This window comes from Lissotriton vulgaris, chromosome 4_1 (genome assembly GCF_964263255.1).
Source record: "Lissotriton vulgaris chromosome 4_1, aLisVul1.2, whole genome shotgun sequence".
In the NCBI taxonomy this organism is placed as follows: Eukaryota; Metazoa; Chordata; class Amphibia; order Caudata; family Salamandridae; genus Lissotriton; species Lissotriton vulgaris.
The window spans coordinates 223655209-223672892 of record NC_141691.1 but is presented as its reverse complement, the minus strand read 5'-3'; the positions used below and the strand labels follow the sequence as shown (position 1 = coordinate 223672892).

At 47.0% G+C, this 17684-nt stretch overlaps 1 protein-coding gene across 1 annotated transcript in view; it reads right to left on the bottom strand.

Moving 5' to 3' along the window:
• The window catches only part of LOC147718591 (putative defense protein 3), an 82228-nt gene extending 75068 nt beyond the window's left edge, over window positions 1-7160 (bottom strand). Inside the window, exon 1 of the mRNA XM_086918541.1 lies at window positions 6887-7160. Within this exon, the coding sequence (XP_086774667.1) occupies window positions 6887-7091 (205 nt within the window). The 5' untranslated portion in view covers window positions 7092-7160. The remainder of the gene's footprint in view (window positions 1-6886) is intronic.
• Window positions 7161-17684: the final 10524 nt, after the last annotated feature.

Here is a 17684-nt window from a genome sequence, read left to right as displayed (position 1 = left end):
AGAACAGGGATTTCACGGAATTCTGGAGGATTATTAATAGGCCTTGCTTTCAGGACAGCAGTGCCCCAGTGATTAGCACCAACATCCTCCCTGAACAATTGGTGACTCATTTTGGGGGTCTCTACAATCACTCTCATGAGACAATCCAAGAAGGGGGTTGGGATGGAACACGGAGCCTGGAAACAGATTTCTCATTAACGGAGATAACTAAGGCGATTCAAGGCCTGACACAAAATAAAGCTCCAGGGCCCGATGGTACCCACCAGATTTATATTGAAGTGACGTGGATCTGTGGGCGCCAATCATAACAAGTGTTTTAAATGCGGCTATTAAATCTGGACTCCCACGATCCTGGTCTACTGCATTAATTGTCCCTATCTTCAAGAAGGGGAGTAGGGACAATCCTCAATGCTATAGACCAATATCACTAATTGACATCTCAGCCAAAATACTTGGGCAGGTGGTATTGAATCGTCTTATTGCTTGGACAGAAGAGCACCATATCATAGCAGACACCCAATATGGTTTTAGATCGGGTAAATCAACCAGTGATCAGTGTCTCAATCTGTACTTATTAGTTGCCAAGTATACTAAAGCAAGTAATGGAACTGTTTATATGGGATTCATGGATCTGGCTGCGGCCTTTGATAATGTAAATAGGAACAAACTGTGGGCCATGATGAACAATCTGGGAATTGATCCTGGTCTCATAAATATTCTCAGAGAATTACACTGGAATACCACTGCCAGGGTCCGCTTCAGTACGGAGGGGGGGTGCACCGATCTCTTCCCATGCACCAGCGGAGTGAGGCAAGGGTGCATACTCGCCCCCTTTCTGTTCTCTTTGTACATAAATGACTTGGAGAGAACCCTGATCGCCCAGAATGTAGACTTCCCCAAAGCAGGAACACGTCAAATCCCGGTACTCTTGTACGCGGATGACGCGGTCCTGTTTGCACGAACACCACGGAGCTTGCAATATCTTGTTGATGGATTTGTAAAGTTAATGGACAATTTAGATCTGTCCGTGAATCTGAGAAAGTCCTTTGTGATGGTGGCAGGCAAAAGGCCCTCCAGGAAATTTGTGTTTAAAATAGGGACCCATACATTGGATACTGTAAGTACTTTTCCCTATCTGGGCCTCTTATTTGATGGTGAGATTCCGTTTAATTCCTTGATTGAGGAACGCTGTACTAAGTTGGTTTCATCAAACGGTGCGATATTAAATTTCGCTCGTAGGTTGAGCCGCTGGTCTCCAGAACAAGTAACGAGTTTATATGGTTCGATAAGTACTGCAAAGGCCTTGTGAGGAGCAGAGGTCTGGGGTTTTAGGGATGCTAAACATTTACAGCTGGAGGAAGATAAATTCCTCTGTAGGATCCTAAAGATCCCACAGAGCACCCCAGCAGAAATTGCACACACTGAACTCGGGACCCCATACATTACAGACAAGATAAAGGTGAGGCCTGTTATGGCATGGCTCAGAATCTGGGTAAACCCTGAGGCAGAATTGAGCAGGGTAATTGTTGGAGATTGCTTGCAAAGGGATAAGGGATTGCAAATCCCTTGGCTGAAATATGCCAAGAGTACGCTAGAGAATATAGACCAACATAACCTCTTCAGCAATCCGAGCACAATTCCTACCACCTGTAAACCCCAAATTTGTTGGAAAAATATGTAACTGACAGAGCAGGCTCTGATTTATTAAAGAGATCAGTAGCGGCTCATTGTTTAGTTAGTAATGGGGAGGGTATGGAACCCTATTTATTCTTGATGCATAATCAGCAGGACAGGTTTTTAATGTGTCGTTTTAGGCTCAATTTGTTACCTAATATTTTATCTTATCCATCTTGTTTTACTGTAACTATTGAGCAGAAGGGTGCCTGCGGCTGCGACAATAGGTCTCCGCAGGACACCCTTCACTTTGTACTTTTGTGTTCATTTTATCGGACTCCACGGCGTAGATTCCTGGTAGATATTTTAAGAGAGAAAAATGTTCGTCATGCTAAAACTACACTACTCTTTTTACAAAGGGCAAATGATATACGCACTTTATGCTCTGTTATAAACTTTTTAAAAATAGTAGTCAGATTAAGGAATACAAGAGGCTAAGCAATGATGTATATAACACTATGTTTCTCTTTTGAATTGTATAAACTGTGTTTTTAATATAGTTCAGAAATGTAAATTTAATGATTTTTTTAAAAAAAATGTATTTTTATGATGGTTTTTAATCATCAAAATAAAGATGACTGAACTGAACTGAATAAGACTGAATTGACTAACTCTGTGTAGGACACCTACTCAAATGCCCTCTGCTCCTACCTGTTAGTCGCACAGGATCATGTCAGTTCAGACAGCAGTAGATCTACCGTAGCAAACCCATCATTCCATGCATTCTTACTTTATAGTTATGATTTTTTTTTCAACCTACAATATTCCAGTGTTTTAGCTGCAGACATAATAGGACAAGGAAAACTGTTCAAGAACAGAAACAAAAAATATTTGCAACCCCAACCCACTTCTTTTACTTTATTCTAGATAGCAACACCTTCAAAATGCAGCTGGAACATAAACCTTATGTATGCATGTATGTAGTTGTAATGTATGTAGTATATGTACAGCATGAACCTAGCCGCGGGAGTCGAAGACAGAGATATCATTAGAGTGATTGAAGGTGGGGGCTCTGGGATGAGGTGGATTATTTACTGTGTCTCGATATAGTGTTTTTTAAAGAGGTGTATCTTCAGTTGTTTAATAAATTGGGGCAGAGATGAGACAGTGCTTATGGATACGGCGATGTAACTCAGATCCTGTATGCGTAGATGATTGCCTGTTTCCTAGAGATTCTTTCTTGCTCTTCATCTCCAGTCTGAAGGTGTACCGGCTGAAGATGTGCTGAGAACCACTAGAAATGACAAGCCTATCTACCAGACTTGCGGGGGTGTCGGTGGAGATGGCTTTGCAGATGATGCGACTGACACTGAAGGAAGTGTGGGCCTGTAAAGGAAACTAAAGGAGTCCCATAGGTGTGTTGGGTTGTGGTCATTGTTTCTCAGGCCCTTGATGAGCGATGCTGCAGGGTGTAGGATGCCCTTACGAGAGGGCAGAGTTTTGTAAGGAAAGCCACAGAGAAGGGCATTACCACAATCCAGGTGCCAGGCTTTATAGTGCGTGAACAGCAGTTCTAAAGGTACTGTTTAGAAGAATAGTTATAATTTCTCTAGTAGAGAGAGTTGGCATCAAGCTGTTTGGCTTTCTTAGTAATGTGTTCCTTTAAGTTGAGCATGGTGGTACAATGGTGTGTTAGAGTGATTTTACATCGGCCAAAAGCTGAAATTTGAATCCATCAGTGTCTATAATGTTTAACCAGGTTTGGATTATTTGATTGCAGTTGTTGCCAAAAAGGAGCAATTAGGTTTTGGAGCAGTACCTTTTAGGTTGGTAATGGACATCCATTTTTGGTTGAGAAACAGCCATGCTTGAGGCATTGGAAATCCAGCATGGAGAAACCTTTCATGTAGAGTTGTGTGTCGTTCAAAAAGTGATGGATTTTAATGCTGCTATCATTGAATACAGTTCAAATGGGCTCCATACATAGGATTAATATAACTTGGGACAAGATGGATCCTTGGAGAACTCTGCAGGCGATGTGGAAATTGCAGGAAATTGAGAAACCAATGCCAATGATCCGGTGTTGGTGGAGAGGTAGGAGGAAATCCAGTGGAGGAAGTTACCACTGAGTCCCACTCAAGACTTCAGGATGTGTCTTGTTTATGGTGGCAAATGCTGCCCAAAGGTTCAGTAGTATCAGGAGGCAGGTAGGTCATCTTAATCTGTGGCGAGGACGGCCTCATTCACAATTTGTAAGGTAGCCATTTCCCCGAAACAGCTTGATCTAAAGTCGAAGTGGTAGCTGTCCAGAAGATGGTTGGCTCTGATTTGAACTTGGAGTTGTGTGAAGAATATTTTTTCAATGATGTTGCAGATGTGGGTTAGGTGAATGATAAGCCAGTAGCTTGTAAGGTCAAAAGGGTCTACTGGGATCTATTCCTTATGAAGAGATCCTGTGTCATGTGAAAAGGGGCAAACATGTAAAGCTTGGGTACTCTGTACTTTCTTCACACAACGTGCCACATTAGCCTTCCAGCCTCCTGTACTTCCTGCCACCACCACTAATGTGGGTGATACAGTGGTGTCAGTGGGACAAGCGGTACATCGACCCTCAAGAAGCATGAATACTTTGTAACAGGTGGCTCTTAATTGACCCATGAAATGTCACTCATGCTGTCACTCCTGTCGCCACTATCTCACTCTCAATTACTCAACATTTGTCACGTATGACACGCCATTCTACAGGTCTGGGTTGCACATTCACGTTCCACACATCCGAGGTCCAGGAGCAATGCATTCAATCTCTTAGTCATCTTGCAACTCCTGCCCTGGAACATCAGCCCACTGCTGCCCCTGAGACCAGATCACATGTCATGTCTCGTGTAAATTGATACTTGTATAGCACACTACTCTTTTCAGGCTTTCCCTGTGAGGCGTCCACTCCTGGGCACCCCCAAGGTGGAGGCCAGGCATCCTAAGCGTTGTGGAGATTTAGCAAGCTATTGCCCAGAGTTGCAGAGTGGGACTCCATGATTGGAATAGGCACCGAGGCGAGAATTATCACGTCAGTGGAATTTTTGAGCCCAAGACCCGCCGAGGCGGGTAATTGAACCCTGGTCCCGGGCTAGACCTCTTCATCAGGGTCTGCCGCTCTAACCATTGAGCCACACTTCTCGTGCTGAATCATCTCGTGAAGAGGTAGTCTTGCCAACAGTTATGTACCAGCTGTGCACATGCTTGACAAAAGAGGGCCCGTCATTAAAGATGTGGATGGCACATTCACATTTACAATTCTTACCTGCACACCCTTCACACTATCATCTATTCCCATTGCAGCACATCATGCTGTACACATAGATGTCCACCCCCACTTATCATTCAATGAACTTTGACCAGTGCTGTGGGATATACTGTACCTTAAGGGACTTCTTGTACAGATGTAAATACATGCCAATAAAGCATGGATAACACGTTAAATAGTTAGTATAGACAATTAGAAAACTCTATTAGAAATAAGTCAAATACATGGCTAGAGTGTGAAAATTGGGCATTATTATTAGCACAAATAAGATTATTAAAGATTAACAATGCAAACCAAGGTCATTATTCTAGCAGTGAAGTTCAACAGAGATCGGGGTAAATGTAGAAAAACACCTTCAGAAATTAACTATGAAAAAAACAGCAACTCAAAAAAATCAAATGCTCAACGAAAGTCAATCGTCAACAAAATATTTTCAAAAAACATAACTCCTTCCCAGTCATTGTTTAAAACTCGATATCAAAAGTTATTGTAGGTCCTCACCTACAGTGAGCATTACCATATTCATGTGTTCTCGTTTGGCCAGAGTGACTTGAAAACTTGGCACCTTCACATGGGCATGAAGGGGAAGAGGTTTGCATGGATTAACGTGGTTCACAATCTGCACTTTTGGTTATGGCGGGACTTTTGTAAGAGGGTAAGGAGAGCCTCCCTTGACCCTACAATTGTGCTATTAAGGGATACAGGTGAAGACCACATCTACCCAAGCAGAATCCCAATCGAAACACTGTTAATCGACCTCATATTTGCAGCGCTAAGGGGAAGCGCTCAGCAATCATTGCTGATTTTTTAAAAATTATTATTGTTATTTTTTTGAAGTTTTATATATGGAGAACTCGACCTGAAGATATTGGAGCGTTTTACATGAGCATCAGTTACATTACACAAGGCCACAATCTTAATTATTATTATTATTTTTTTTGAGGCAAAGGAAGATTAAGTGATTTGCTCAAAATAACAGGATGTTGGGCCCACGCGGAGGGTCAAACTTGGTTCACTATTTCCAAAGTCAGCAGCTCTGGCCCTAATGCGGCATCCTCTCCAGATTTTGTCTGAAATAATATGTTTGCCTTTTAAAACCTTGGGGGGAAAAAAATGAGGCTAAGAGGAGGAGGAAGTCTTCAGGCTCATGACCACAAACAATCCCGAGAGTATCAGGTATGGGAGGGTCTCACCCACTACAGAAAGTGATGAAGGGGTGGAAGGCTACAGAAGGTCAAGTGCTCATGGGGCCAGATGAAGAGGAGGACAGTAACAAACAAGGACCTGGGTGGTGTATCCCCCACCTCAAATCCACTATAAAGGGACCATATGTGGTAGCAAACGTATTGTGAGTCCAATAGTGGCCCTAATCAAGATGTACTATTTCGATGGCTCCAGCATGTGTTATGAATAATGTGACATATTGTATAAACTACAAATTGTGTTAATAAAGTTATCAAAGGAAGAAGAGAGGGATATAGTTAAGGAGAACAGCAACATGATCGGGTTGCATTGCCGGGCAGTCTGCAGTTCCTCTTGGAAATCTATCCTTCCACTGCCAATGCTTTGGGTGGTTTTCTTCCCATGAACACGATTCCTAAGACGCTCGTGCCGGTCTTTGAGTAACCTGCACTCCCACCGTACCAGAGCCCTGGTTCCCACTTCTCTATCTGTGTGGAAAGCAGTGCTGCTGACTGGAGTGTCTGATACAGAGTCGATTGTAACATCAATACTCGGGTGGCATTTCTGATTGAGATCTCAGCTGGGTGCTTGAGCGTGGATGCCAGAGAGAGGAAAAACTGCAGATCCGCCCCTTATCTCTTCTTTTAATTGTTGCTGAGGTTGATAAGTGGTGTGGACAGGACAGGATAGGATGCTCCAGCAATGTCGAATCCCGAGATACTAAAGCACCAGTTCAACAATCACAATTTCCAATATTTCTAAAAATAAAACACCAACGCATAGTTTTACCGTCAAATGCTTCGCCGTACTTGGCGGTGCCGTTCTTGACTTGTATGGTGTATGGCGATGGGCCGTTCTGAGGCGGGATGCCACGGTGCCCGGGCGTCATATGCTCGCAGGCTGTCGCGGGAGCGCCGTTTGGGTGGGCCACAGAAAAGGGCGCCGGACAGACGGCCAAGAGAGCCGCGAGCACGAAGAGACAGACTCTCGCCATGGCTGGGGAGCGCGGCGTCCTGTCAGAGCTCTGCGCAGTCACTGAAGACTGGAGCACCGCGGCTGGCAACGCTCAGGAGGCGGTGAGAGAGGGAGGGGCGCGCTCTTGCAAAAGGTGCCGGGGAGTGCCCGTCCCGTCTTTTTCCACTCCATAATTACATCCCTCTTCCTTCTTGAATTAATTAATTGCTCGGTAAAAAAAAAAGTAACATTTTAAAACAGAATATTCCTCTTTTGATATCACGTTTCAGGTAAGGTGACTTTAGAAACTTAGTCATGATTAGCAAATGATGGAACACAGTGATTTGTATAAGGGATGTCCTGAAACGCATCGTCCTTTGGAGTCTTAATGATGTGGTTGGCAACAGCAACAAATGCTAAAAGAAAATGTTTTAATTCTAGGGTGTGCCTGGAGTCTCCCTAAAGCATACACCACCTAAGATTAACACATCTCTTTTTAACTGTGGCAGGGTGCTGGGGTTCCTCCCTCACACTCCCTGCACTCGCTGCTGAAGAGCAGCGAGTCCCTTCCTGCCACCCATCTCTGGGCTCTGCTCTGCAAGGACTTTGAAAATCTGTGAGGTCGTCAGGATTATTGACGTGCTAGCGGCTTCTCGCCATGAGACTGATTCTAAAAACATGTCTGAAATACGCGCATGTAGCATAAAACTAAGGGGGATATTCTCAAGAACGTGTGATAATCATCGCAAAATTAGCTCAACGCAACTCTTCACATCGCAGTCTATCGTGGGAAAATTACGCTGTGTTAACGTTGTGTTCTCAACACAGTGGTACCATGCGATAGTCTCACGATAACACGTCAAATGTCCGCGATAAAGTCACCGGGACTGCAAAAAAAAGTAAACCCCATGCAAAAAAAATTGCGATGGGCCCAACCGCAATTTAAAAATCTGCGACAATCTTCCACAGTCCTGCAATTCACACACGTCAGACGGGAAAAATCAATATAAAAATGTTTAAAAAACACAACCAAGCAAAGCCAAACAACAGCGAAGCACAATGGAGGTAGCTGTACAGAGGACAACCAGTACCCCACAAGCCCCCCGGATCACCAGCCTGGGACCTCAAGGTCAGGGAAGGGCAACAACAGGAAGAGTAGAAAGATGCGGTTCAGTCCACAGGAAAACAGGATCCTGATAACGGAGGTGGTAGAACACCATCAACAACTGTTCATCACCTCCACTGTGTCATTGGCAACAAAAAATGGAATATGGCAGTCCATCGTGGACAAGGTGAATGCAGTCGGAGTGCTGAAGAGGCCAATGGAAGAAGTCCAGAGGCGCTGGAATGATGTGAAGCGCAAAACCAAGCAGAAGCTCACCGACAACCAGAAGGCAGCAATGCAGACTGGAGGTGGGAGTCCAGTGCCACGGGAGGACCTGGACGAAATGGAGGAAATGGTGTCCACAGTCATCAGTGGGGAGACGGTGGCAGGAGTTGGGGGACCGTACACTGCTCAACATGACCGGACACAAGAGCAATAGGGTGAGTAATGACCAGGGACTGGGGACGGGGACAATGCACAATTAAGTAGAGCATATCTGCCGACAAACCATCCCCTAGACCCCCAACTCTCACCAAGAGACCAATGTACCCAAGTATGCAACATCCCAGCACTATATAAGCACAGAAGTCAAAGGCACACCGCATGTAAGGGAGAAGGGGCAGCAAAATCAGAGCTGCAGGGGCGACTACCCCAAAATGCAGCACACAGACAGAACATGCAGAGCACACCAACATTAACAACGAAGTGGTACAAACCGCAACACGTCCACAACAGAACAGAGGAAACAACTAGTGCCGCATGTGAGTAGAAACTGGCCAATCACATTTGGCATGGCAGTAACACGTGATATGATAATATACAAGTACAAAAACAACAATTGATGGGCAGAATGTTGCACAATGGCAAAACATTCACCCCCAGTCACAGATCTGGGTTTAATCCATCGTTATTTTGCTCACCACACCACCCCAGGTCAGACATGGCCATATGCAAATCAGTCTTGACCCTGTGCCTCATGGGAACAGTCAAGCCTGAACTGCCAAGTCATGTCTTCCCTGGACCGGAATCAAGCATCCTAGGACCGGTTTCTGGCTATCAGCCTTCATCAGCCAGGATAGCTTGATTCCAGTGGCATGGAGAGCACAGGACTCACGTCTGAGCATACCGTCCCACTCGGGGTGAGAAATGCAAAAACAACAATTAATGGATGGAATGTTGCACAATGGTAAAACATTCACCCCCAGTCACAGATCTGGGTTTAATCCATCGTTGTTTTGCTCACCACACCACCCCAGTTCAGACATGGCCATATACAAATCAGTCTTGACCCTGTGCCTCATGGGAACAGTCCAGCCCGAACTGCCAAGCCATGTCTTCCCTGGACCGGAATCAAGCATTCTAGGACCGGTTTCTGGCTATCAGCCTTCATCAGCCAGGATAGCTTGATTCCAGTGGCATGGAGAGCACCGGACTCACTGAACTGAGGTGGCGTGGTGAGCAAAATAACGATGGATTAAACCCAGTTCTGTGACTGGGGTTGAAAGTTCTGCCAATGTGCAACATTCCGTCCATCACCTTGTGTGTTTTGAATGTACAAGTACAAACACACATCCGTGATGTTGAAATGTCCACTGCCCGTATAAAATAGGCAGCTCCTCCTAAACAGCAACAATGTAAACTGTCATTCAGTCTGTATGTAAACATATACAATGCGACAACATACATGTGAACACAATGTTAAACTGCATCTCCCTTTCACATTGCAGAGCGAACACCAAGACCTCCTGCAGAGCAGCCCGAGCCTCTCTTCTCTGATGACGAAGAGGACCACCACACCGATGCCCTCCAAGTGTTCATTGACAGCCTCCGCAGCCCACCTCCAGGAGCAGGGCAGCCCAGCTGCATCGATGAGACCCTACCGCCTGCACAGGCCACCAAACAGGCAGCACCCACCACCATGGCAGCCTCTCAGGAACCCCACGAAGACCACATGGCCTTCCAATGCAGTGTGGTGGGGTGCAAGGAGCAGCTGGCTGAACAGATACGGGTGGGGTTCGACCGCATGGTAGCCAAACTAGATGCCATACGTGGGTGTCTAAGTCCCATCAGGGACCCCTCACAGTCCCTAACGGACACCCACAGTCCGCTCCATGCCCTGCAAAGAACCAAGGCTGACATTGCTGCAGTCCTGACTCTGAGACAAGAATAACTGTCTAGTCGGAGTGGCATTCAGCAATCTCACCTGGGAGTTGGGACACATGCGTAGGTTAATGGAGACTATAGAGCGGACGCAGGCGGAAAGAGTGGCTGCCACGGCTGCACACCAGCCAGTGATAGCAGGGTTCCTCAATGACCTAAAAGCCCTCCTCCTGGCATTGCTGCCACATGGCCTGGCGCTGATGAATGCTGCTGCTACCACTACATCCACATCTCCGCCCCCTGAAGTGTCAGTGCCACACAGTGCAGCAGACATTCCTCCTCCGGCCCCTGAGGTATCACTGCCACAGAGTGCTGGAGACAGAACACCACCGCCCACATGTGAGGCACATGAAACAGCAGAGGACAAAGATGCAGGTGAATCTGACTTCCTGGTAAGAAGAAAACTGTAGAATTCATCTCCGTCATATGGACGTTTTCTGCTTGTTTCTGCCCTCTGCATCATCACCTTAAACTGTCCTCCGATACACTCTGCGAGACTCACCTTGGACCTCGACATGGACTGCCATATTCTGTTTGTTCACCAATAACACAGCATTCAGACTGCGGACTGAGCTCTTCTTCTTCCAATGAACTTGTCATTCCCTGAAGTACTCTGGCTGGCCCTTGACGGGGAAACAATGTAAAGTGGGGTTTGCATGGCCCTGTACTGCTCCAGTTACAACACTCCACTGGATGTGCATTAAACATTCATATTCACACAGATGTAAATGTAAATGTAGTATACTTGTAAAGCGCACAGCTGTCCCAGCAACGGGGCGTCCCGGCGCTGTATAACGCTGTGGAACCCTTCCTGTCTCTCCATGTGAGATGCCCCTCCTGGGCACCCCCAAGGTGAAGCCAGGCATCCCAGTGTTGTTGGGGCCGTTGTGGAGATTAAGCAAGCTATTGCCCAGAGTTGCAGCTTGGGACCCATGATTAGAGTAGGCGCCGAGGCGAGAATTATCGAGTCCGCGGACATTGAGCCCAAGACCCTGCCGCGTCAGGAATTGTATCCTGGTCCCGGGCCTGATCTCTGCTTCAGAGTCTGCCGTTTCTAACCAGTGAGCCACACTTCTCCATGTTTCATGTCTACGATCTGTTCAGTGTGGAAGTATGGATGAATGTGGGGTCAGGTACTCCCCCTTACATCCATGTTGCTCATGTTGTGGGACTTGGGTCACAGGGTGACACTTTGCCGATTGCAGTCCCGGTGGCTCTGGCACCAGAACAGGGACACACGCACCAGTTACTTCCTTGTCCAGCACAGGACGGAACCACGCCCAGAGCCCCGGGGTCATTGTTCACACCCTTACGCTGGACTGGCATACGCCAGGCCAGTCCACTCCGCTTACGCTTATGGGGGGATGACAACGCTACATGTCCCAGGTCTTCCTTGTAGTGATCTGCTGGTTACAGGCCTAGTTGTTAGCTTGCCACAGCCACTCCCCCATGGCTCGTTTACACCCACGCCACTTCCATCCAGCACACTCGTCACAGGACATGTGACCCTGCCAATAAAAAGGCATGGGCGAACGTGCTGGACGCCATTCCCACTCTCTATCTGGGTGTGTTTGTGTGCTTCATATTTATGCATGAGGGCCTAGGGCCTTACCACAGGACATTCCCCAGGGCTGGAGGTTACATGACGGTGTCCGCACCACGATACCCAATAATAGAGGGTTCATGACTTGCGGGTCACAGACTTGGTGGCGCCGGACACACTGCGGCAGGCACAAGAAACCCACTACGGGACGGTCACTTTCGGTGCCCTGAGTTAGGGGTACCTTAAGTGCTGAGCGGGTGTGCAGCCTGCGATGATGCCCCATCCTGGCGGTCTGGACTACTAAAGATTCGTGTGCCCTGCTGGACCGCAGTGTAGGCCTGAGCCAGTGGGCAGCCCGGGCCTACTGCCACGTTTTGTGGCCTCGCAGTTCACAGAGTTAGTGGTACCTAAAGGGCTGAGCGGGTGTGCAGCCTGCGATGATGCCCTGTGCACTGATATGTTCTTGGCCATTGCGATATCTAAACCCAAAATAAAGCGTGTGACCTGGAGGCCAGCGGTGCGGGGCTGCATGATGTGAAGGCTGCCAAGGTCGCGGGCCCGAGCCTGGAGCTTGCACCAGCACATGGTGGGCCCTTTTGGAGACACGCCGGTGGCGGAAGGTGAGCAGTGAAGCCTGGGTGCGCAGGGGCGGGCAGTCACCACTGGGCGGCGGGAGGGGCTGGGGTGCAGCAGCGTGTGTGGGCAGGGGCGGGCATGCAATGATGGCTTGTGCAATTGTATGCACTCTGCCATTCCTAAATCTGGACTCTGCTTCAGATAAGGGACCTGGTGGACTACAGTGTGTACCGACACGTGGTTGGAGACACACCGGTGGCAGCAGGTGAGCAGTGAGGCCTGGGTCCGCAGTGTCAGCACTCTCTCTCCCTCTCTTCCTTTCTCTATTTCTCTCTTTCTCTCTCTCACTTTCTCTCTTCCTCTCTCTCGCTCTCTTTCTCTCGCTCACTTTCTCTCTCACTCTCTCTCCCTCTCTTTCTCTCTCACTCTTTCTCTCTCTCTCATTCTCTCTCTTTCTCTCTCTCTCTCTCTGTATCGCTCTTTCTCTCTCTCTCTCCCTCTCTTTCTCTCTCTCTCTCTCCCTCTTTTTTCTTTATCTCACTTTCTTTCTCACTCTCTTTCTCTCTCACTCTTTCTCTCTCTCTCTTTCTCTCGCTCTCTTTCTCTCTTTCTCCCTTTCTCTCTCTTCCTCTCTTTCTCTCTCTCTTTTTCTCTCACTCTCTCCCTCTCTTTCTCTCTTTCTCTCCCTCACTTTCTCGCTCACTTTCTCTCCCTCTCCCTCTAACTCTGTCTCTCGATTTTCTCTCTGTCTCTCTCCCTCTCTTTCTCTTTCTTTCTCTCTCTCCCTCTCTTTCTCCCCCTCTCTTTCTCTCTCTCACTTTCACTCTCTCTCACACACTCTCTTTCCCTCTCTCTCTCTTTCTCTCTCTCTATCCTTCTCTCTCTCTCTCTTTCTCTCTCTCTCTCCTTCTCTTTCTATCTTTCTCTCTTTCTTTGTCTCTCTCTCTCTTTCTCTTTCTCTCTCTCTGTCCTTTGATGAGCGCATGACGCACCTTCTTATCTCGACTTTTGTCTTGCAGATTGTGACTTACAGATTGTCCTGAGATGACCCGCCATGGCTCTTCAAAATAGTTGTTTTGATTTTAATTTGAATAAAATGTTTTGTTTGGTAATTCAAAGATAACTGAGTGATTCTCCTTTTTCCGACCTCACATGCATTTTGAGTGTTGTACTTGCACGACATCAGGCGAATAGTTTTGTTCATGATTTCGTAAAGTTCATGTCACATATCTTTGTCAGGGGATTCTGAGGGGGTTGCCGGCCTTGGGGTGGTGGGGGTGGGTGTTGTGGCCCTCTTGGGTGTCTGAGCTGTATGATCGTTGGCTTCATTGCATCTGTTGTTCTTCTGGTGTGCTGGGCTCCCTTTCATGGTGCAGGTCATCGTCTGACTTTACACCAGGCCAGAGAAGGTGTTAAATTCCTGCTGCTAACACACCTTATCGCCTGTTTTGGTATCTTATCACACAAGACATCTTGAAGTAGATCAGGAGGAGCCTCTGTCATTCACCTATTATGGGGCTACAGCAGCCTAATGGCAAGTAGAAAATAGTTCAGGACCTGGGACGAGTTAATGAGATCATAATTCCATTGTATCCTGTGGTACCAAATCCAGCAGTGATATTGTTCCAAATACCTTGTGAAGCGGAATGGTTCACAGTCATTGACCTGTGTCAAGCATTCTTTTTGGTGCCTCTCCATGAGGAAAGCCAATTTTTATTTCCTTCCAGGCTATAAAATTGTGTGTTAACTTGGTGCCGTGTTCCACAGGGGTATACTAAAAGTCCATCTATTTTCAATCATATCCTGAAATAGAACCTTGAGAGTCTGGTACTACTCCAGAATTCAGTCCTCATCCAGTACATAGACGATCTGTTAGTGGCCTCAGAGATGGAAGATGCTTGCAGGATAGATACTATGACTCCCTTGAATCATTTGGGAGAGAATGGACACAAGGTGTCCCCAAAAAAACTTCAGTACTGTCACTACTGTCTACCTGAGGTTCAGTATCTGGGTCATAAGGGAAAGAGAAAGGTGTCACCAGATCCCATTGAGGCGATATTGCAAATGGGTACTCCTATGATGCAAAAGGAAGTCCAAATGTTTTTGGGAATGGTCAGCTACTGTCCGCAATGAATTCCCAAGTTTTCCCTCAAGGCTAAACCTCTGTGAGGTTGAAACGCAAGGATGTACGTGATTCGGTACCAAGGGATGATGATTGCTAAGTAGCCTTCCGGGAGCTGAGGGAAAGCCTGTGTCGGGGCCCAGCCCTCGGAATGCCTAGTTACAACGAAGTGTTTTCACTCTTCTGCCATGAGATGGAAAGGTGTGCACTAGCAGTATTAGCACTGTCTTTGTTCCGCACTCAGTGGAACTCCTGATGACGAGAACCTAAACGCAAAATTTGACAAATAATAGGCTTACTTAGTATGAGCAGGTTATATTGACTTCTGAAAATGTCAAATTAAAAAGGTGTTCAAGAGAAGGCGGAGCTACGTCAGCAAGCAAGATGGCTGCTTAGGCTCCCGGCTCCGTCGACCCTCGTAACCCGCTGCAATATCCTGCATGTTATCCTGACTTAACACCTAGTCTCTGTGTGCATGAACTGTCCCGCACTCCGATGGTGAAATCCGGAAACTTTTATTGGCTTGTTTGACGGAGTTGCATCGAGTTTAAGTTTGCCGCCTGCACCAGCGGTGAAGCCGGGGCCTGGAATACTTTCACAGCAGGGCTGTAGTGCAACAACATCGGCCAGGAGACTCAGGCTGGGCCCTGGTCGACCGGAGTGGAGGCTTTGTTTCAGCCCGGATTTGGTGGCGATCGTTTTCATTGCTCAGTATCGACGGAGGAGTGAGTCTGCGTGCTGCTGGCTGTGGGTGGGGGCCCCCGTCCTGCGGACCCGGTTTGCTCCCGCCGGGGTTCGGGGTCACTGGCCTGCGGCCTTAACTGGGTTGACCGTGGTTGCGAACAAAGACTGGTCACCCTTCGCATTTGCACGTTCGAGATCCTGTCTATCCCCCCCGAGGGTGCTGGAATCAACCGGGGGGTGATAGCGATTGATATCGAGCACGAGAATTTGGATCGAACGGTGCATGAGCCATCGCTGAGGTTAATACTGGCAGAACTTTGGGCATTCCGCTCACATGTGGATACTTTGTTGAGCAAATTGGACACGCGCCTATCTGAAATGCTCCTGGTGGAACGGGCCCGGCCTTATTGTTGAAACGGGATTCTGCAGCAATCCAAAACGCAGCCATTTTGACTCCGTGCGAGAACCCCGTGAAGAAACGAGTACTGGAACCATCGCCTGGTGGACGGTGTTCCCGAGGATGGCATGGTATTGCTGAACTTTCCACCACTACCGGCTTTGGAGATGTCGTCAGGCGTTCCCCTCCCGGAGACTTTTGTCTGTGACTTTCCATCTATTTTGTGGTCATCTTCTCCTTTCCTGGCGACGCTACGACTCCTGTTCAAGACACATTGGGATTGTTCATCTCGGAGGGAGAGTTCGTCTGCATCTACAGTTCCTGAGGACTCACTGCCTGCTGGTAGCCATGGGCTGATTTCTGCGGACTCTTTTCTTCCTTATTGCTTCTTTATGTGCCTCTGGGTCTCACTGGAAGGGGTTCGTGTTTTCGTTTGGAAGGGACAAAGTTAAGATCGGCTGGATCGGGATGGGTTGGCATGGCTTTTACAAGTGTTGGACCTGCAACTGTTTGAGTTTTTTTTTTTTGTTGCCTTTTTTATTTTCTATGGCCTTCCTTCTTTCTCTTTCTTCTTGTAGGGTCAGTATAGCTATGAATCATTCGGATTCTGATCGTATGCTTGTACTTTGTGCTTTTGCTTTTATGATATCCTGATTTATGGGCGGGCAGGACTCGAGTATTGGTGCAACATGGAAATGTATATTGTGTGTTCTTTTGTACCGACCTATATGCTCTGGCGCCAAATCTCCATTATAGTGGTCATTACATGTATATCCTATTTCTTACCCTGCCCCCCACATTCTCCTGTTTGATTGTATGGCACCTGATCCTCTCTTATATAATATAAAATGAAACCTCTGTCTTATCCTGAAATCCAGCTATGCATTCCAATACAAGCTTTACTCTGAATCGCTGCCGGACCTTTGGGTTGTCGGCTGATGAGCTGTGTCGTATTGTAATATCAACAAATTTTAATTTGTCTAGCCGCCGGCCCCCGCGGTTGCAGGCCCATGCTTGTAATTCTACTGAATGCTAAAATAAAGGTTTTAAAAAAAAAATTAAAAAAAAGGTGTTATATGTTGAATCCTGCTACACTGATGCCGTACCAAGCTATTGAAGGAGAAGATTGTGAGGAGCATGACTGCTTGGATGAGACTGAACTTTCTACCAAACCCCGACCCGGCATTGTTGATGAACCTCTGCCCGAATCTGATTTAGTTATCTTTGTTGATGGCTCATGCTTAAGAGCGAATGAGGGTCGTTTGAGAGCAGCTCTTGCTGTTTGTACTATTTCTGGAGGTGTGGAAGCTTCTTGTTTATAAGGTGTGTTCTCTGCACAGGTGGCTGAATTAATTTCCCTGATACATACATATCAGTCCAAGTGACTACCTTCACTGATAGCCAGTATGGGTTTGGAGTTGTTCATGACTTCGGGCAGTTGTGGTCACAGAGGGGGTTCTTAACATCATCAGGATCTCCCATAGGAAAGGGGAATACGTGTGACAACTATTAGAATCTTTGCAGAAACCCAAGGAGATAGCGGGGTGAAATGTGCAGCGCATAGGAGAGGGGAGGATTTATAAAGAAAGGCAACCGCTATGCGGTTGTAGTGGCTCGCTTTTGTGCCACACATGCACACATTTTTAATGGGGATTTTGCAGTAGAGTACACATAAAAGACCAAGCTCAGGATGATGTTGACTGTGGCTGATACCTAGGATGAAGTTAAGCGCCTCCAAGAAGAGGTCCCTGAAGAGGAAGAAGCAGCATGGATTAGAGCACGTTGTGAGAAAAGAGGAGATGGCATTTGGGTGCCATCAGATGAAAGGGCAGTGTTACCTAATTGTTTGTTGAGTCCTATGGCAAGGCATATACATGAAGCAGTTCATCTTAGAAGGAACACCATGGTGAGGGTGTTTTGTGTGTATGCGGAAACAGTGTGTCATAGGTGTGTTACGTTTCAGCAAATGAATCCAGGAAAGAAAACTGTGGTTGCTGTGAGTCACATTGGGAAATCAGGAGGTCTTTTTAACAGGATACACTTGGA